The sequence below is a fragment of the Macrotis lagotis genome, chromosome 2 (genome assembly GCF_037893015.1).
Source record: "Macrotis lagotis isolate mMagLag1 chromosome 2, bilby.v1.9.chrom.fasta, whole genome shotgun sequence".
NCBI lineage: Eukaryota > Metazoa > Chordata > Mammalia > Peramelemorphia > Peramelidae > Macrotis > Macrotis lagotis.
In genome coordinates this window covers 103,363,718-103,385,593 of record NC_133659.1, presented here as the reverse complement: position 1 = coordinate 103,385,593, position 21,876 = coordinate 103,363,718, and the positions used below count along the sequence as shown (strand labels likewise).

Genomic DNA, 21,876 nt, shown 5'->3' with positions numbered 1-21,876 from the left:
GTTTCAAGGGCAGTGAGGGATGAGGAGGAGGAGGAAGAAGAGTAATGGCCTAATCCCCTAGACATATTGTCTTGCCTGCCCTGGAAAAGGTCTTTTATTCTTTGGATAAAGGGGAATATTTATTGTCAGTTGGTGAGACTTCCTCTGCTATATGCATAAGTATCTCTGCCCCTAAAGGTTGCTTCTGCTTGAGACTTGATAGGTACTTATAGGGCCCAAGACTCCATTCATATTTCCATATTTCCTAATCTCAAGCCATTAGTCTTCATATGCTATGTGCAGGGGGATTTATTGCAGTGCAGTGGAAAGCTGGACTTGGGAACAGATGACCTGTGTTTGAATTCTGACTGCCATTTACTAGAAATGTGACCTCAGGCAAGTCACTTAAGCTTTCCTGCTTTGACCAGGGATTTCAAAATTCCCTTTTCCTATACAGTTAAAACCTAGAGTCAGGGGAGAGCATACCAAGATCTTGGAGGTGTAGCCACTGTTGATGGCAATGCCGCTGACAAGGAGGATCAGGGTATTAGGTGCAATGACATCGGCACTAGGGACTGTCTTGTAGTGGGTGTCCCCTATGTAGACCTGTACCACTGTCATGCGGTTCAAGGTCAGTGTGCCTGTCTTGTCTGAGCAGATGGCCGTGGCATTCCCCATAGTTTCACAGGCATCCAGGTGACGCACGAGGTTATTATCCTTCATCATTTTCTGCCAGAAGAAAAGAATTATGAGAATTGGCAGGAACTTCTCCAAAACAGAGGACTTCCAATTCAAACCTGTCCTCTCCTCTCCCATTCACTAATCTCTTTCTTTGAATAAAAAAAGTCCAAGATGAATTTTGTGGGTTTGGTTAAAAATCAAAATCTTTGGAGGATACTGAAATGATGACCAAATGGAAGAGGGGTCCCTACCTACTATGGATGCTGTATTTCAACAAATGTTCTGAGGCAAAGTGAGGTATCCATGTTCTCTCTCTGAGGGAACATGATCCACTCCCAAGCCATTCCATGCTGCTATAACCTTCCCTTCCCCCCTCGGTGTTCTACAGGAAGGAAAGATGAAGGACCCTTCTTCACCTTGACAGAATAGGCCAATGAGATGGTGACAGCCAATGGCAACCCTTCTGGTACAGCCACGACAAGCACAGTGATCCCAATGATGAAGAACTTGACAAAGTACTGGATGTAGACGGGGGTGCATTCTTTCTTCCAAATCTGACCTTGCAATCCAAATGTGTGGATCGCAAAGGACAATATTAAGACGAGAACTGTGATAACAGACATGAAAAGACCTGTCCAGGGAATACAAGCAACATTAGATTGGACTCAAAGAGCCCTTCTTGGACATGAGGGACCCTGAACTTCAAGGTTCAAAACTTTCTTCTTTAGAAACATGCCTAAAATTTATTCCTAGTCCTTCCCTTTGTCATACTGCTATCCAACTCTAATTCTAATTGACTCATCCATTAGAATGAAACCCTAGAGTACAAAGAATAATACCTACTAAAGTGCTCTGAATGCTGCAGGTGTTTTAGTTTCTGAACAAGGAGAAAAGCCTAAATCCTTACCCATAGCTATGCCCCTTAATTCATGATTTAAGTTTATGGGCACTCATCCCAAACTGAACTTGCCTAGATGTTAATGTAACTCTTTACCTTTAGACTGGGTAACTAACTCTTGCTCACTCAACCTTAACTCTCCCTCAATTGGGATTGTGCATTGAAGAGTGAAATTCAAGATGGCAGTAGTGGGAGATGAAATTTTAAGAAGGGATCTTAAGTAGGCCAGGAAGAACTTAGAAAAAGATGGTAGCTAACTTTTACTTGCTAATTTTTCCTTTAAGTAATTCCATGACCAAGGCATATGGTATCAGTAAGGCAAAGAATGAACTCTAAATCTGAGACACAGAGGAAAGGGATATATGGTTGGTAAAAAGTCCCTCAAAGGATAGATTTAATGTTAAGTCACAAGGAGCAAGGAAATCTGTATCTCCAGTACCTAGTGATGTGCTCTACACAGAGGTCTTTAATAAAAGTTGAAATAGAAAACTGACTATAAATCATCCAGAAATGATAAGATTAAACCAATAATTTTCATTCAACAAGCAATTTATTAAATAAATGCCTACTCCATGTTATTAGGTACTAAGGATACAAAAATAAAAGTGAGGTGCAGATTCCCTCAATCTATTGTTAAGATGAGGGACTTTGTAGTTGTTGTTCAGTCCTGATCAACTTTTCATGACCACATTTGGGTTTTTCTGGGCAAAGATACGGCAGTGATTTGCCATTTCCTTTTGTAGTTTATTTTACAGATGAGGAAATTGAGGCAAACAAGGTAAGTGACTTGTCCAGGGTCACACAGCTAGTAAGTGTCTGAAGCTGAATTGGAACTTAGGAGGATGAGTCTTCCTGATTTCAGACCCAGCATATGTGCACTATGTTGCCACCTAGCTATCATGTTAATGACAGAATCAAGATCCTAAAAGGTATAAAGGTTAGAAGAGAGTGTGGATTTAAAAAGAGTCTTTCATCTGAGTTTAAGGGAAAAAAATCCAGGTGTGAGGTTATTTAAAACCATTCCATATAATGATCAGTTGTAGCAATAATAATGTCTAACATACAGAATAAAAGATTGGTGGGAACAAGCACATAGCAGTTGCCCCTAAATATCTGGACAGGTTAAATATGTTCTAGAGGGAAGTAGATTTTGGCTCATTATAAATAAACAACTTTTTAACAACCAGAGTTCGAGTGGAATGGTCTACTTTGGGAGGCAATGAGCTCCTGATTATAATTGGATTTTCAATTGGCAACTGAATAATCACTTGTTGAAGATGTCACAGGTAGGATTCAGGTTAAGGATTCAGATCAGATATTAAAGGTCAATCAACCAAAAAAAATTGTTAAGTTGGAATCAGAAAGACCTGAGTTCAAATCCAACTTCAGACGCTTCCTACCTTTGTGATCCTGGGCAGGTCACTAAGCTTCTCAGTTCCTCAGTTTCCTCAACTCTAAAAATGAGGATAATAATGGTGCCTGCTTCTCATGGTTGTTATGAGTATCAAATGAGATCACTGAAAAGCACTTTGTAAGCCTTACAACATTATGGAAAAGTTAGCTATTATGAATAATAATAATAATAATAATAATAATAATACAAGATAATTTTCAGATGGAGGTAGCAGTGATTAGTAGCTGGGAGGACAGGGAAGATGTCATCTGGAAGGGGGTCCCTGTACCAAGCCTCAATCTAAGAAGTGGAGGTGGGGAGGGAGCCAGTTCCAAAGCAGTGAGATAGATTCCTTCCATTTCTTCAGTTTTGTTGACTCTTAGATTGGATTGAACTACAGTGGATGAGGTAGAGAAGGAGTATGGTCAGAGAAGAAAGAAGAGAAGTGAAGGAGGGAAGGAAGGAAATAAGTATTGATTAAATGCCTTTTATGGGCCAGGGACAATACTAGTCTCATTTGATCCTGACAACAACCCTGGGAGGTCGGTACTGTTATTATCTACATCTAACAGTTGAGGAAACTGAGGTAGACAAAGGTTGGTTAAATGACTTGCCCAGGCTCAGTCAACCAGAAAGTGTTGGAGGCTAAATTTGAATTCTTAGTTCCTAACTCCTAGTCCAGTGTTCTATCCATTGTACCACGTAAGCTCATTTTAGGCAGAGGAAAAAAAAAGTGGGAGGAAAAGTAATAAATCTAGGGTCAGGACTTTGAAGGAGAAATTTCTTTCCTTTTGATATACAGGGAGATATACAGGGAGCAGAAAGACCATAGCAGAAACCAAGAGGATGGAAAGCCAGCTAGAGAAAACTTCTGCTTGGGTACTATCCATATTTCTATGGCAGACAATTTATTTGGGAAGAATATCCTTTAGAAATCTCTCTCCAAGTACTCTTATCTCCCTCTGTTCATGATCACAGAATAATCAAAAGGGGAAGATCTTCATCCATGTCATTAGTATTTTCTAACTGAAGAATGAACTTTGTCTTCAAGAAATTTACAAACTAGATCCAAGAGTCCTGACAAGACAAAACCAATATTTTATAAACTTCCATGTTAGCTTAAATCCCTTTGACTTCAGCTCACAATATGGGAGATATTTTCTAACACATAGAACTTTACCAACGCTGAATGGGCTGCTTTGGGACATAGTGACTTCTCTATCACATGAGAATTTGAAATCAAAGCTGAATAATTACTGGGGGTTCCATCAGCTTTCCTCAGGCTGAAGTTCTGTGAACTTTAACATTTATTCAGAGATCACATTCTTTAGCTCTCAGGTTTGGACTTGAGGACTCAAATGTACTCCAGAGTCTTCCTTATTGGTGAAGATTCTGCCCTAGGGGAAATGATGCCAATTCAAAAAGGAAGTGGGGACAAAGCCAGGATCTCATCTCCTTGTTTACCCTAGTCATTGCTGGGCAGGGAAAGTGGGAGAAGAGAGATTTGTGGGATAGTCAACTTTTCCTCCCTTTTCTTACTGTTTCCCCAAAGCTGACCCCAAACAGCTTGACCTACTCACCAGCTTTTCCAATCTGAACAGCCAAGTGAGTCAGTTTACCCTGTAGTACTGACTTTTCCTTGGGCCCCTGGTTCCTCAAATCATCTGAAAGGTCTTCCTGCTTTTGAAGGGGTTGGGTTTCTAGAGGCACGTCAACATCGGTTTTAGCTGGAGCACAGATAAATAGCAGATGAGCCAGAAGCTCAGGTGAACTGATGACAAGGCAGGTTAGAGCCAAGAAACCAGGATGCCTAGCTACCTGTCTCCTTGAAACACAAGTTGTTGTTGGGCAGCTAACACCAGCTCTGAGACCTTCACCAACCCTCTGAGCTCACCCTGGCTCATCCTGCCTGAGGGCTAGGCATTTGAATTCAACTTGCATGGATTTCTGATTAGATTCTTTGGAGCAAGACACAGGACAGGGTATGTTTTCCCTACTGTCAGTCTCCTATCCCTAGTTCAGCATCCAGAACTGGATTTAACATTGCACATTACTTTATCAAAATTTAAATATACATACATACATACACACACATGCATATATATATATATACATATATGCATGTGTGTGTGTTTACACACACAAATGCAATAGAAAATTTCAAACCATCCTTTCAAGAAATCAGTGTTTGGAATGGATGCACTCTGAAAATACAGAATATGGCTGAGATAGTAGACAGTAGGCAAACATGGCAGGGACATTAGAATTTGGATTCTTGTTTTGAAATGCTTATCTCCCTTCCCACATACATAATATCATTAAAAAAATAAAAAGGACCATAAAACTGGGCAACTCTAGCCCCCTCCAATATAAGTTGGGGCTGAGAGTGCTTGGTTAGTACCCCATGAAGGAAGGGAGACATGGAAGAAAGCCTGGAGCCAAATCCTTTACAGGATGGTTGGTATGAGAGTTCCATGGGAAAAGCATAAGAGAGATTTATACAGAAATAATACAGAAAACAAATTGTTTCATCTGTATTTAAAACATGTTTATAATAAGTCTAAAAATAATGATAATCACTTCCTTTGAGCAGCTCTGGTTCTCTAACAAATATGATAGCTTTATTTTAGTGCCATCTGGACTGCTAAGGAAGAGATCTTTATGAACTGCCTTGTCTTCCAGTAGAATTATCTCCAAATCCCTTTCTTTCTTAATGTTCTACCCATGCTCATGTTCATTGTACCCTTTGGGAGAGGTTACTTCTGTAATAATATAGAAAGGACAGAGAAGGAATGAAAGCACAGCCACCAAAAAAAAGAAAAATGTTAAGAGGATAAAACCAAACCAGAAAGAAGAGGAGAGAGCAAGAGGTATGGGGAAAGAAGTACAAAAATGGGGTTCGCTCATATGGGAAGAACAATGGAGAGGGTAATCCAGATCAGGAAAGAACAGAGAGAGACCATGAGAAGATGAGGAGGGCACAGTGTATATGCAATCCTTTCAGGGATAAGGGCATTGCCCTCTCCTGGAAATAGAGCACATCAGATTGTAGAGAATAGAACACTCGATATCAAACTCAGGAAAAAGGCCATTTCTGCCAGGGCAGTCAAGGAAATCTGTTTCTTGGGATAGAACAGCTCAATCTTCCACTATCCCAGAAGCAACCTAGGTTCTGGCTTCCCTAAATTGAGATCAGAGGGTGTTATATATGATCAGCTCAGGTTGGCCAAGGAAAGATGGACCAAAAAGTCTTGATCACTGTATGCCTCCACTTGCTCAGCAAAGATCAGACTCATGGGAAGGAAGAAGAAGGAGGAACAATGATGAACAGCCTGGGAGATCTGGTTTGGGGGAGGAGGGTACATGATGGGGAGAGGAGGTTACCTTTATTGCGATTTTCAGGGAGGGTGTTTTGTTTTTTACCTGTTTGAACAAGAACAATAATTTTTAAAACTCCTAGTGGAAAGAAATGGTAGGTGTCAATTAGAAGTTTATGAAATATGTAAAATGGGGATCTTATTTTTTGGGATGCCTGAACTCCAGAGAGAGAACTGACTCTCACTCTAGTATTTAAAACCACCTCACCCTGGTCCCCTGCTTCTTGAATGCTGGCAATTACTTTTTCTACTGTATTTTCCCTTAACCTGGACAGTTTATGTTGAGACCTGGGTAGGGAAAAGGGACAAAGGGAATGAGTTAAGAGAAGGCAGGTGGCTGAGGTCAGAACCTCGGTCAACTTGGGGTCTGGTAACATTTCAGAAGCCATCATCTTGCACCCATGGAACATCAAGGCCACAGAGCAACCATGTTGGAAATCTACAGGCAGGATCTGATGTTCATGAATGTTCCCTAGGGAGTCAGAACTGGCTGTATCCAAATGGTTTCTTTTCTCATTTTCTAAAGGATTTGGATGATCTGTCAACCTTATTTCAATAGGTTCCTTGTCCAGGGAATGTCCCTTGGGTTTCAAATGGAGAATCTTCAAGTCAAGTCCCTTGACTCATCTCAAAACTAGATCTCTAGTCCAATCTAGGGAAGAGGCAACAAGGGACTTGGGGAACCTGAATGTGGCTTACTGGGTTTGGAATCCTCAGAACTCTCTGATGCCCCCAAAAGGGCGAAGATTATCCCAGTTTGGGAATTCACTCCCACCGCAGTCACTAGCACCCGGCCAGATCCTTCCATCACCTGGGTTCCTGGAGAGAGTGAGAAAAAGTATTATTTCTGTACCCCCAGCCTTGCTTTGTATAGCAATCCATCATTGAGATACCCCAGAGTCCTCTCCTGGAACTAGAGCACATCAGATTGTAGAGCACAGAACACTCAATATCAAATTCAGGAAAAGGGCCATTCTGCCAGGGCAGGCAAGGAAATCTATTTCTTGGGATAGAACAGCTCAATCTTCTTTAACATTCTTGCCCTTTATTCCAGGTCTATCTTTGGACCACACAGGAATCTTTTCAGAAAGTTCCCAGGCTCTTCTTAGGATTGAGCTAAAAGGACCCCAGAGAGAGCTAGTTTATCTCCTTCATCTTATGAACAAGGGATCTGGAGTGAAGGGAAATTAAGTGTCTTGCCAGTGTTCCCAAGGGCAGTAAATGGCAAAAGCTGGGTCTGAACCCAAACACTTTGCATCCAGAGGGAATCCTTTTCTGTTGATGCTTTAGGAGACTTCTTGGTAGGGATATTGTAGAAACAAGTAGTTGTCAGGGCAGTAGGGATTAGAAATGACTGAATCACCTCTGAATATCCTTTGGAATGGAATCAAAGAAACCTCATTTAAAGGACTGGTTTTACTGAGATCTGAGGTAGCTCAGGGAGCCTATAGTCAGTAAGACAAGTTCAAATCCACTTTTGGATACTTCCTAGCCATGTGACCCCAGGCAAGTCATTTTGCCATTGTCTGGCTCAGGTTCCTCCTTTGTAACACGGGGATCATAATAGCACTTGCCTCCCAGAGTAGTAGTTGTCAGGATAAAATGAGTTAACAATTATAAAGAGTTTAACATGGTTCCTGGTACACAGGAAGTCTTATGTAAACATTCACTATCAGCTATTATTACAAGGCCATCTCTGTGACACCATTATTATGGTGGAAAAGCCAGAGCTTCACCTGAAAGTAGCATGGGATCCTTCTGAATAGACTTCTTGACATGATCAGATTCCCCAGTTAGGTTACTCTCATCAATTTTCAGATCATTCCCTTGTACCAGGACCCCATCTGCAGGCAACAGGTCACCTAGAGAAAAAGGAGACAGGAAAAGAAAATGGAGACTGGTCATAAGAAATAGAGAGGTGGGAAGGTATGGTTCTAGTCTCCTCTAGGAGACTTCTTTCACAGAGGTTCCTTGCAGGACATTAGACAAATAAGTACCATGTAGATATCAAAGGGAAAATCTAGCCCTGATCACCAAGAACAAAGTCCCTTCTAGATGTAGGACAACCTCCATAGGCTCTGGTTATGCTGTTCCTGATGAGTCCCTATCTGGGACCCAGAAAAATATGCCGGCTATTTCATAGAGCAGCAAGCTTGCATTTAATTTCACCATGGTAGGGTCTCAGACTATTCCTTTCCTAAAGGACTTACAACTTATCCAGAAGCTGACAATGAGGAATATAATCTGCCCAGTTTCTTTCAATACTTTTTAGACTTCTCATACTATAAGACAGAGGAGAAAACCATCTTGCCCATCAAGCAATGAAACAGCAAAGGTATAAGAGAAATGGAGAATGGAGACAGCAAAACTACAGCCAAAATGAAGTGACCTCTACTTAGGGGGAGAATTTTATATCAGGGCTTTAATATAGGACTGAGAATACTGTTAGTGTCCCATTGAAACCATTGAACCTAGGACTTAGATTACAAGATCACAATTTTAATTATTAAACTTAATTTTAATAGTTAAAATATAAAGCTACCACAAGTTGGTATCATCACTCTTGTGCTTCATCTCAAGTAAAGTTGTTCTCCACTCTATCCCCTCCTCTTTTCCTCACCCTGCTCCAACTCTCCAATTGTAGCAAACTCCCCAAGCAGTATCCTTGCAGTATCTCATTATCTCTCCCTGCTTCCTCAATTGAAATGGAATACAAAAATTTCTAGTGTCAGCTATGGAGAACAGAAACCTGTCTACAAAGTAGGTAGACTAGGAGAGGTATAAACAGCATGGGATTCTCACCATATTTGATTTGGATGATATCTCCCACCACGATCTCCATGACAGGCAATTGGATGATTTGGCCTTTTCGGATAACAGCGAACTTCTGTTCTTGCTCAATACGACTCTGTAGGCCTCGGAACTGCTTCTCCTTGCTCCAGTCATTGAAGGCTGTCACCAGCACCACAATGGCGACCGAAAATAGGATAGCTGTCCCTTCGATCCAGCCGGCCTCTAACTCATCCTTTCCAGAAGTTGTGACTTGACCACACTCTATTTCATAAGGAAAGGAAAAGGGGGAGGGGAGTATCACTTAAAAGACCCTTGTTGGTATGTTAAGTGGAGATCACTTAAAAGGCCTTTGTTGGTATGTTAAGTGGAGCTAATGCTTTCACTAAACCTCTCTGGGAGAAGTGAGATGAGGTAGGATGGAGGAGGGTAGGCAGACTGCCAGGAAGAAGAACCATCACTGCTGAGAAAACCTAGTTTAGGTATCTACTTATCATCTGCACCACCACAATGTTAACCTGAAAGGAGTCAGTGATGCCAAAATTCAGACTGTGCCTATGCAAGTCACCTATAAATAATTACCTGAGTCCAAGGAGGTCAGACTATTACTGCCCAACAGATTGAGCAATTTCCCATGATGCCAAGCATTGGGCTTGCACTCTGAGGAGCGGGGGGCTTTATAGGATTGCAATAGTCTATTTGTCACTATGGTAGAAATGGACCTCTTTGAGTAATGGACAAAATGTCCAAATGAAATCTGAATTAACTAGCCCTGTTCCTTGACTAATCATTCTGGGTAGACAGGAGAAAAAGTATCTAAGTGGAGATAGTTTAACAATAACTTATATTAATTGCCTATTGCTTGGATTGAATTAGGATCTTGCCCAGTTCTAAGACACTCACGGTCATTGCCGTCTTCAGGAGGATGGTAGAAGGACAGGCCTAGAGAGATGACTGCTGCAACCTCCAGAATGATGAGTGTGGCATCTTGTAGAGCCTCCCATACTAACTCCAAAAAGGTCTTGGGCTTTTTAGGGGGAATGAAGTTTTTTCCAAACACCCTCTTGCGTCTTTCCAGATCATCAGGGTTCCCGGACAATCCTGAACAAAGGAAAGGGGTAGGTAATAAAAGGAAAAAATAAAGATCTCAGAAGCAATTTTAAGAAAAAAGGTTCTACCTTCCCCAAACAAACCTAACTACTTTCCTTGGCCTATAGGAAGATTCTTCAAGAAGTCAGATCATTTATAGCCTATTTCCACACAACCAAGGATGCCAAGAATAGTTAAGGCCTACTTTTATTGGCTTGAATAGAGTCAACTTAAATCTAATAATGTCTTAAGGGTTTCATTAGCATTTTCCAAAGGTGCATATCCAAACTGAAGATACCATGGTATCATGGAAAATTGTTCTCAGAGTCAAAAGTCTTGGGCTCCAGTCCTAAGTCTGTTCCATTCTGGCCCTGTGACACTAAGCAAAATATTCACCTTCAGTACCCTCTGGGAACTCTTTTGGACCAAGTTGGTAAGTGCTGATCTACATTGGTTGAAGGTACTTAATCAATGAAGTCACAGTCCCCAAACTCTTAAATTACCATTTGACTGCATCTGCTCACACGTCCTCCTTTACAGCTCTTATAGGGACAATAAATAGTCACAAGGAGCAAGGGGGATACATCCTGATTCTCAGTCTAGGGTTCCTTCCACTAGACTTCCAAGGCACCAGAAGATATTAGATGTTCTGGGATCTCAGCTTCTAATTCTGGTCTTTTCTCTCCTCCCAGTGACTTCCCTCCCCTTTTTGAATTACTGGGATTATTTAGGCAGAAGGTAAAAAAAGGAGCAAGAAAAGAAGAAGAAGAAGGGGTTAGTTTGGAGTTGGAAGCATCCAGGCAATTTTCTGAGATTGGGAATCTAAAGACAGAAATTCTCAGTTATCTTCCCAACATTGACAGCCCCACTGCGAAGATGAAGGGGGGAAGGGATATCAGATTTTAATATGGTAATTAAAGCCAGTTGGAGTTTATCAGTAGGCTTATATGCTACAAAAAATTAGTTATACATTTGGCATACAAGACTGTAAGATGCAGCTCTTTATGGGGGGAGTGGCAATACAGGTTTCCCAGATAACACAAAGAAAGAACACCTTTGTAGTCTTAAATCCAAGCAACTGTGGCCAGTAGAGGGCCATTAGAGAGCCTCTGGAAGGAAGTAAGCCTTGATGATGATGATGATGATGATGATGAAAGTCTCTACTTGACTAGTTCCTCTAAGGGTTGTTTGACTAAGATATAGATGGAAGAGAGTAGCTGATCATTTCTACTAAGAAGATAATTAAAGGAAATGATCTTTAATTTGACCAAAACACTTCCTGCTACAACTTGGGAAAGAACTTTGAGATGGGCTTTGTAAAAAAAACATCAACTGATCAAAAAAGAAACAAATAAACTTGGACAGATATACAATTGGACTAGAGGTGGTACTCTGGAGAGAGACAAGACTGTGATAGGAGAAATTTAGGATTTGAGAATACTTTTGTAGAACTCTCAAACAGCACATAAATTAGGGAAGAACAACTTTAAATCTCTCCATAAAGGGAAGTCGTATTTAGCTGTGTTACCCTGGGCAAGTAACTTAAATTATCTGTCTCACTTTCTTCATCTTTAAAATGGAGATAATAATAGAACTTCCCTCACAGAGTTGTGAGGATCAAATGAAATAATATAGCTGAAGTACATACATAAATACTGGCTTTCATTATTGTTATATTACTTATCATAAATCCAAGTTGGTTCTATTACATTGAAAAGCTAGTGAAAGGAATAGTGAGAAAAGTTAATAATAATAATATAATAAAATAGCCAGCATTTCTATATCTTTAAAGTTTGCTGACATAATCACATTTTATTCTCACAACAACTCAATAGAAATGCTAGATACTATTATACATTCTTTATTGACTCAGGACAAGAAACAGGGGTGGAGTGGCTAAGAGGAGAATTTGAGTGTTTCCCAGTAGTCTCCCTATCTCCCTCAGCCTGGGTGGTCCAGTTCTCAGTAGGAAAAAGAGGACATGATCCTGGGAAAATAATGTTCTCGGCAGACATAGTATTGCCAGGGGGCAGAGCCCGGTTGGGTCTCTCCTTGGGGGCTCTAAAATGGTAGGGTATTGCCAAGTTGATTCAGAGATTTATAGTCCTTCTGATGAGGCAGGATGCACCTTGATATGCCGGCCTCACAGGATAAAGGAAAGTCCCCAAGGATAACCAGAATGTCAGGCACTTGGGAGGTGCTCTAGGGGGAATCACCATTGCTCCAGAAGAAGGGTCATCCACTGTCTGAAGGGAGAACAAGAGAGAGGGCCACCTGAGCTGGTCTTGGTTGTGGATGTGAAGCCATAAGATAGCAAAGAGAATCTAACTACCCAGAGAATGGCCCCAGGAGGAACTTAAAGAAAGTCCTACTGTTTCCCTAGCAGACCAGAAATGGGGGGAGGGGAATTAGAAAAAAACAGAGTTCTGTTAGGAACTTAAAAGATCATCCAATCCAACTCCTTCACTGTAGAAATGGAAAAACTAAGACACCAAAAGATTCCTGTGGCATATTTTAGAAGCAACAATGAGGCAAAAGTCTCTGTGAAAAACCTAAGACTGAATCTTGTCTGTGTCCTCCCCCTCAAGATATAGATAACCCCAATCCATCTCAACTCCTGCCCTATCATTTCTGCCATAAGTCACCTAGAATTTCTATCTTAAAGAACCTAAATGGATTTTCAGTTTCCAGCATGCCCAGTAAGTAGCAGAGAGGGGAAAGCTGGAACCCATTTTCGACTTGGGAATCCTTTCCCTCTGACATATGAAATAGAGAGGGGGAACCACGTGGGACTAGAAGCTTGGCTAGTCACACTTTGGACTTTCCATTTTAATTCTTCCTGCCCCAGAGAAGGTTTTCAGTCCTTGATTTCAACAGCTGTAATTTCATTCCCACCCCCCACTCCCAAGTCAGGAGCAGATTTTAGCCTCTGATCTCAGCAGCTCCCCCCCCCCCACTATCCTAGAGAGAGTAAAGGGAGTTTTACAAGTTCTTTTTCCACAAGGAAAGGTTCCTTCCCCTGAAGGAACCCAGAAAGAAGGAGAGAAGGAAAATCTTACTCCCAAGAACCTTTGGAAAAAGAGCCCTAGGTCTGAATCGGAAATGCCACTGGAGAGTCAGACTGAGCACATGGGTCGGGAGAGACATAAAGAATGTGTTAGACTGTGAAGTCATTCCCCACCCCATGCTGGGGAGTCCACAGCCCTTATCCAGGTTCCTGAGGGGTTGGGAGAAGACTAAAAGCATTGATGGAAAATCTGTGTCTGCCTGTTTGGGACCCAGAGAGAAGAAGCTGGAGCCCAATCCAAAGTGGCCCATGCCCATCTATCAGGGAAAGTGCACTCTCCTGTCTCCCCCCCCCCCCCCCAATCTCCCAAGAAGAAGTTGCAAGGATAACCCTCTATTATTAACCAGGTCCCTAGCAAAAGTGCTACTAGCAAAGATATCATGAGACTTCCAGCTGCTTGAGGTAGATTACCTTGGCAAGGAAGGAAATAATATCTTTTCCCTGAGATGGCTTGAATTCAGTCTTATTTGGAAAGCTAGGGAAAATAAGATCTTAAGGTCTATAAAGGAAACTCTTAACTCAGCAAAGTATATATTGTGTTTCTTAGGAAGCAATTGTTTGGGGTTAAGTGACTTGCCCTGGGTCACATAGCTAGTGAGGGACTAAGGTTAGATTTGAACTCAGGTCTTCCTGAAGGCAGGGCCAGGGCTCTATCTACTGTGTCATCTAGTTGCCCCTTGGCAAAGTATATTCCAAAACCTGGAGTAGATAGCAGTCAGATGCTGTCCTAGTGCCTCATTTGGAAGATTCAAGGGACCTTTCCCATTCTAGCATCTCCATTTTAATACAATGATATGCAGTTCCAGGCTCAGCATCTGTCTTTGTCAGTCAAGATGCAGAAAAGGATGGAATGTATTCAAGATCACATGGTAAAATAATGACTAGTGGTTCAGGTGTGCAGCAGAAGGTAGGGAGGTGGGAAAGAAGGGGGGGGGGAAGTCATCTTTCTTTTCACAGTGCCTAGAAATCCTGGGAGTTAGAGAGGACAGTTTCTCCTAAGTTTGAAGTAGTAAACATTGACTTCTACTTTGACTTCTTTCTACCATTGCTTACTAAAAGCCACAACCTCAAGAAGGAAGGAGTTTCCTTTCCCTTGAGGTCTTCAAGGGGAAGCTGAGGAAAAATTCGTGGTTAGGTGGTGGGTGGCAGAGTGGGACTAAAAAACCCTATTTCCAAGAGGAGCACCTTAGAGTGTAAGAAGATGTGCTAGTCCAGTGGTGTGGCCCTGGTCTTAACCCAACCCAGTAACAAGAATAGTTAATGGAATAGTAGGAAGAGGGTTTAAAAAGTCTTCAGAGAGTTCTATTCAAGGCAGCAAAACTCCTATTATTCAAGAGTCGTAAGTCTTAACAGTTTGAGGATTTGGGATGGAGCAGTCAGGGGGAGGTGAACCATGGAAGGGAAGGATAGGAGGGAGAATATAGCAATAGATCCCTCAGCATCCCAGGATAGCAAGAAGAAACAGCTTAAAAATGGAAGACCAGCTCCAAAGCTAATCATAGAGGACCTTGGGAGTTTCCAAGATATGTTATGGGATCTCTCTCAAAGAAAAGGGAGGTTTGGGGTAAAAAAGAAAGAAGGAAAGTGCTGGTTGGTTTCATTTAGGACTTAACTGACCCTTCATTCTTTCCCTTCCATCTCTTCTCCAACCACTACTGCAGTGTCCCTGCCAGTTTCTCCCTCATGGACTCGGACTGTCTAATTTCTCCCTACCTCATTCATGTAACAGCCTATCTGCTCATGCTGTTGGAAGCAGTCTGTTTCATCCATTTCCCCTACCCTAAGACAATTTTTGGCCTGAGTCTCCTTTACAACTTCAGCTATGTCTAATAAATTCCTTGCTGACCCAGGGGCTAACACCCCAGAATTCTAGTTTTCTTTTCCCCCGCCGCATGGATTGCAGAGGCAGGACACTCTTCTCCCTGAAAATTCCTCTAGCTAAGCTTCAGCTGAGGTACCCAGAGAAACCAGAGGGAGTCAGAGGGCATGATGAGGAAGGTGGTCAGCAAAGCTCATTGTCTTTGGCAAATATGAACATGGGTAGGGTTCTCAAGAACTCAAAGTCTTTTAGTAAATAATGAGTAAGCCCTAAAAATAACTATCTCCCAGTTAGGGTCACAAGCAGCCTAGCTTCACTTTCCAAGGACATTAGTTCCTCTTCTATTGTGCTCTCTATCAAATATTCATCCCCAGGGGACTAGCCAGAGCAGAAACTCCAAACTCACACAACAATGAGAACCATGATCTGGGTTGGCATTTACTCTCCATGATGATATTTTGTCTTTCATTCTGGAAGAACATCATGATATCAGGGAAAGTGATACCAATGACTAGCATATGAATTGGGTTTGAGTAAGGGGGGGAGTTGTGCAAAGCCATCAACCTCACTTTCTCCTTCAGAGCCATCTGGGTCCAGTGGCTAGATATGAATCAGGATTATTGGAGATGACCTTGGATATGAGGTAATCAGGGTTAAGCGACTTGACCAGGGTCACACAGTTAGTCTAAAGAATCTGAAGCTGGATTCAAATTCCTGACCTGACTCCAAAATCAGTATTCTATCCACTGTGCCACCTGGGGAGAGGTCGGGGGAAGGGATGCCACAGATCTCAAAATACGGGTCTTGAGTAAGCTTGAATAAATTGCTACTTCCAAAGGCAAAGGGGCTCTAAGGTTGGTACCCCAAAATGTCAGATGCCCTTACAGCAGGCAGGGTACCAGACTCATTCCATGATCTCTCTGAATCTTTGCCTCTCTGGATAATAACTCTCACATTGATGTAACATACTACAGATTCAAAGTTCTGTTCTCACAAGAAATATAAATAAAACCATCCCTATTTAATGGGTGAAGAAATAGAGACTCAGCTCTGTACAGGTGACTGGCCTAGGGTTATGGAGCTAGTGTCAGAGCCAGGCTTCAAACCCAGGACTTCTGCCAGAGTCTTTAGTATTTTCTCTAACACAATATCTTCCCTCATGGATGCTAGAGGCAAGCAATGAAGAAGGGAGGGGGTCTTGGGGAATACAAAGGGGAAGTTCATTCACAAGCAATCAATTCCAAATAAAATGGAAACATTCTTCTGTCATCCTAGAGGAGTCCCAGTGCTACTGGATTTTTCTGTTTATTAAAGGTTCCCCCTCTCCACCCTTTCTGGTCCAAGCCCAAGACTGATTCTGAGGGCTTGATCCAGCTCCCACTCTGAAAACACTCTCCTTAACTCCTAAAGAGCCCACAGAGAGATGGCTTATTCCAAATACAGGAAATTGGGAGTTTGAGGGAGAGGGAAGAGAAGAGAAAGGACAGAAGAGGAGATAGGGAACAGCAGTCCTGATGCTTCTCTCTGTAGACATCCTGGACTTGACCACCACTTCTACCTAAAGCAGAGTCAAAATTCAAAAAAGACTTTTATTCAACATGAACAATTGGTAAAGTTGGAGAGAATTGAGGTGGAGCCTTGGATTACTCTTGAAAGCCTTTTAACTTAGAAGGATAAGGGAAGTATCTTTTAGTCTGTTTAGTTTTCACTTCTTTTGGTTGTTTTGGTGAGGCAATGGGGTTTAAATAACTTGTCCAAGGTCACACAGCTAATAAGTATCAAGGGTCTGAGGCCTGTTTGAACTAGGAATCTCCTGACTCCAGGACTGGCACTCAATCTATTGTGTCACCTAGCTGCCCCCTCCCCACGCTTTACTTTTGGTTAAAGTGGGTATGGGAAAGGGAAGGACAATCAGAAGACAAGTCCATGCTTTCATTCCAAAAGCTCAACTTTTACTGGGAAGCTTTCCCTAACTTCTCTTAGTTTCTGTATAAAGTTTGCATTGTATTTATTTGTTTGTTGAGGACAGAGATTCTCTTTTGTCTCTTTTTATATCCCCAGTGCTTAACACCATATAGCAGGACTTTAATAAATGTTTTTTGATTGATAAAAAATAAAAATGGACTTGGGGGATTATTTGAGTCACTGTACATTTCACAGTATGTAGAACTGAACTTAGGCAGCTAGAACCTCAGGATCTGGGATGTATCTGAGAGCCAGAACATGTCTCTACTATAAAGCTCCCTAGAGGAGGATTGAACCATAATTCTCCTCAATTCAAGATAAATTTGCTGAGAATATAGGGAAAGGGGGGGCAAGGGAGAAACAACAGATTTTTTCAAGACTCCCCGAGATTCTTTTCTTCTATCTCATTCTACCCCCCATCTCCCAAAAAACAGACTGCTAATGACAGGTTTCTCCTGGTTTCTCCATAGTCATTATTAGTCTGCAATGGTCTCTTAGAAGTGACAAAGAGCTGTGCTAAATCATAAGACAGGTTTTTTTTTTAATAGCTTCATTTCATTGGAGCTCATGGATCTTGGTGTTTTCAACTTTGTCAGTCCAATAAACTAGTCCAACATGACTTGTTTTTTCTTAGTGAGAAGAGGTCCTTGTTGCTTGGTTTCATTTTTGTTTTCTATTCCCACTCTCACTCTTACTGAGAGGGCTTAAAATAATATTTATCCTTCATCTTTTTTCCTGAAGAAGACCATGAATTCCCTAATGGGAAATGCTACCATGACAAACATATGAATTGGATTTCAGTGAGGGGGGCTGTGCTAAGTCACCAGCCTCACTTTCTCTTCCAGAATCATCTGAGTCCAGTGGCCAGATATGGATCAGAATGACTGGACATGACCCTGGATATGAGGCAATCAGGGTTAAATGACTTGCCTGAGGTCACCCAGCTAGTAAGTGGCAAGTGACTGAGGTTAAATTTGAACTCTGGTCCTCCTGAACCCAAAGTCAGTGCTCTATCCACTGAGGCATGTAGTTGCCTCAATGAGAGGGCTTAGGGATCTTCAGAATCCAGTCTCAATTCAGGAAGCAGCTTTACTGTAGGCTCTACATGAAAGCAAAAAAAGCTGAACCCTTCTGAACATGGGCAGGCTGAAGCCTAGGAGTAAAACATACAGGTTAGTCCTTTTAGGTGGAAGCCTTTTATGCCAATGTTCTGTTGTACTGATGTACGGCCTAGTGTAAAAACAGGAACTTTCAAAGAGGAGGGTAAAGCCAAGGTGAAGGAAAGTCATCCATAGGCTATAATTTGGTCCTTAACTGTTTAATATCCAGTGTCTTCTGATTTTTGGAACAAGAACTCTTGGAGAATTAGATTACAGATAGTATTAACAGTAAGCAAGAATGCAGAAAATTGGAGACAGGGACTTTGATGCTATTGACAACTCAGGAGAATCTAACTCATCTACTCTTATCCATATTCCTTACACAGCTATCTAACTAAACTACTCTATTTTCAACTGATTTCTGGGCTGTCTTGCCTCTTGGTTCTTAATAGCCCACAGATCAGTTTGAATCAGCCTATTCATCCTTTGAAGGTCTATCCAAATACCATCTACTCTAAGAAGGTGTTCTTCTTCCCTTAGTTACAGATAGTTTATCCCTCTGACATTTTATGGTACTTTGTTTATATCTGCAAAGCAATTTGTATATTGAAATGCATACTATTTATGCATTGTCTCATCAGTAATTTAAGGGCATTGAATTTCCCCTATGAGATCAAACCTTTCGAGCTAGGATCATTCTACAAGGCCAAGATTTGAAGTCACAGGATCTAGATTCAAATACTGGCTCAGTTATGAACTATTTGTATAACTTTTTTAACCTCTTCATCTATAAAACAAGGGGGTTGGACCAGATGAGTTTTCAGCTTCCTTTTAACTCTAACACTAGTATCTTTGTATTACCCCACACTATCTTGTTAAGAACAGGTAGTCAGGGGCGGCTAGGTGGTGCAGTGGATAGAGCACCAGCCCTGGAGTCAGGAGTACCTGAGTTCAAATCTGACCTCAGACATTTAATAATTACCTAGCTGTGTGGCCTCGGGCAAGCCACTTAACCCCATTTCCTTGCAAAAAAAAAAAAGAACAAGTAGCCAAATATTTGCAGAATGAAATGATCAAGAATCCCAGGTTCTTCTTTGTGGTAGATGTATCTGGGTAAAGGGTGCAAGAATAGTGTAGGCAAGACAAAGTACAAACAGAATCCCAAACCCTAGAAAGTTTTGCAGAGTAACTCCATCTCCTCAACAAAAGACAGGGACAGTGGAGTAGGGAATGAGGAGACATAACAGAAGCAAAACTTTGCAGCTTTCAAAACCACACAAGCTAAATAAAGTAAATGAGTCAGGATGATGATTAGAGAAAGGGAGAAAGAAGGTGGCAATGTCCCAAACTGCATTTCTACTAGACAATACGAGCGAGGACAAAAAACAATGTTAAAAGTGAAAATGACCTAAGTCCCTCTGGGTCACTGCTTAATAAGAGAAAAGATTTAAAAAGTGAGCAGTAACTGAGCTAACTCAATAAAAGGGGACCGGTCCCATGCCTGCTAGGTTTGACATCTTCCAAATGTTCCTTCTAATCACTCAGTCAACAGAAGTCTAGAAATGGGTAAGTAAAGTGGTAAAGGGTTACACCAGTTCCTAGCAAAAGGGAAGAATCAGCAAACTCTATTCTATAGAAAAGGGGGCATTTAGGATGGCTCCATCAAGGAAGGGTATAAATTATAGGAAAATAAGGTCTAAGGATAGATTTCTAAGCTTTGATTTCTGCCCCTCCAAAAAGGACTGACTCTGAAGTCACTAACAATGGCCTGAGATTCAAAATTATTCTTATAGAATCATGGTCTCTCAGGAAGACTCAAAAAATGAGAAAACTCAGGTGTCTCAAAACTCCTGAAGGAGAAAATGAAGACCTTGTTTTCTTTCCCCCACCCCATTCACCCAATTCCACTTTTCCCTGGATGTCCAGGTTGAGATTATTTAAGTCTCAGCAGAGGACATCCATACATTCTTAGAGGGTCCCACAAGACCTCTTGTAAAGCAAATGTTTTCCAATTCTCAAGCTTCAGTGGGCACTGGGATGATTCAGGCAATAATGTTCTGAAGTCTGTCTTTGGCAGTATTTGAGAAGAAAAACAGTAACACTGAAAAGAAGAGTCTTCTCTCAAGGAAAACTTCCCAAAGTTCAAGGGTGAAAGAAAATGTCCCCATTACACATTATATAGGAGGCTATTGTTAAATTTGGGAGGCAAGTGGTAAAGTGACAAGTACTGGATGTGGAGTCAAGAAGTCTTGAATTCAGATCTGACCACAGACACACTTAATTAGTTGTATGACCTTACATAAGTCACTTGACCCTATTTACCTCAGTTTCATTATCTGTAAAATGAACTAGAGAAGGAAATGGTAAACCTCTCCGGTGTCTTTACCAAGAAAGCCCCAAATGGAGTCACGAAGAGTCTGGACACCACTGAAACGACCAAACAACAAGATATCTCTAAGTATCTTTATCCAATAATTTACCTAGGGATCCTTGTTAACTGTTCTGCACCTCTCCTCAATTCCCCCTCAAGCAGAGCTCTAAGCTTTTTATCCTGGGGTGATATTCTTTTGTAATTTTTGGCCTTGCTAAGTACACAAAAGGTTCTTGAAGAGTTCTGTGAATTGACTTCAAGGGGGCCCAGAAACAGGAAAAAGGAGAGGAATGAGCATTTATTAAGTGCCTACTGTGTTCCAGATATCATGCTCAGTGGGTGCTTCACAATGATTATCTTATTCAATCCTCACAACAAGTTAATAACTAAGATTTAAATGGTATTGTGATGGGCACAATGTTAAGTTATTAGAAACAATATTAACGTTCACACAGCATTCTCTATGTGACAGGCACCACCCTGAAGGAGTTGGGAAATGGAGGCAGACGGCAGTGCTTTGCCCAGTGGTGGTTGTGGCGGCAGGTGCTCACCTTCTATGGGTGAGGTATTCAGTTTCTCACAGATGCCCAGCACGCTCCCGTACTGTTCATTGATGTGGGTCACAGCATCGGTGGAGCGGAGCTCCATGAGACTCCGCAGCTCCTGAAGGGTGCAGCCAAAGTCCTTGGTCAGGTCCTCAGCATCCACCGAGTTGGTCGGGTGGCTCTGTGAGCTCTTCATGATTTTGGAGGGTGTGGCCCTGGCTGGGGGGGCAGCAGCTGCAGGGGCAGGGGATGGGCTCAGGCTCAGATCAGGCAAAAGAGACCTTCCTCCTCAAGGGGCAGGCTGGCCCCCTTCCTGACTGGGGACGTCCAGACTGGGGAAGGGAGAGGGTGCTGTACGACTGGTGTCTTGGGGACTGGCGTCCTAATCCCTGAGCCCTGCTGGTCTTGACTTTCCTGGAGCCAGGTGCAAACAGGATGTACATGTTACCATGGAGGCATCCTTGGCAACAGTGGAGACTGCCTTGGGAGGGGAGGGTAAGGGGGCAGGTCAAGATGAAGACGAGGAGGAAGGCTTCCTGAAGACCAGAGTCACCTGGAGTTGCAGAGAGAAAGGAAAGAGAGAGAGAGAAAGCAATCAGTGCAGGAGCTCTGAGCAAAAACCAGGCCCAAGATGGGGGTCTTATATCCTGGGGTGGGGGGCAGCATTCTAGGGGGAAAGAAAAGATGAAGCCCCCCCACAAATATTATCTCATTTGGGCCTCACAGCAACCAGAAAGTCCAATTTCCTCAATTTTATATAGGCACAGAGAATTTACAATGACATGCTCATGGATCTAGTTCA

At 42.0% G+C, this 21,876-nt stretch overlaps 1 protein-coding gene across 1 annotated transcript in view; it reads right to left on the bottom strand.

The window, feature by feature from the left end:
- LOC141513005 (plasma membrane calcium-transporting ATPase 4-like) overlaps nucleotides 1–21,876 on the bottom strand; it is a 99,506-nt gene that overhangs the window by 23,993 nt on the left and 53,637 nt on the right. The window contains exons 2-10 of the mRNA XM_074222418.1: nucleotides 21,081–21,627; nucleotides 10,022–10,219; nucleotides 9,131–9,382; nucleotides 8,065–8,190; nucleotides 7,028–7,147; nucleotides 6,336–6,374; nucleotides 4,532–4,678; nucleotides 1,077–1,291; nucleotides 466–708 (exon numbers count right to left, since the gene is read on the bottom strand). Of these exons, the coding sequence (XP_074078519.1) occupies nucleotides 466–708; nucleotides 1,077–1,291; nucleotides 4,532–4,678; nucleotides 6,336–6,374; nucleotides 7,028–7,147; nucleotides 8,065–8,190; nucleotides 9,131–9,382; nucleotides 10,022–10,219; nucleotides 21,081–21,270 (1,530 nt within the window). The 5' untranslated portion in view covers nucleotides 21,271–21,627. The remainder of the gene's footprint in view (nucleotides 1–465; nucleotides 709–1,076; nucleotides 1,292–4,531; nucleotides 4,679–6,335; nucleotides 6,375–7,027; nucleotides 7,148–8,064; nucleotides 8,191–9,130; nucleotides 9,383–10,021; nucleotides 10,220–21,080; nucleotides 21,628–21,876) is intronic.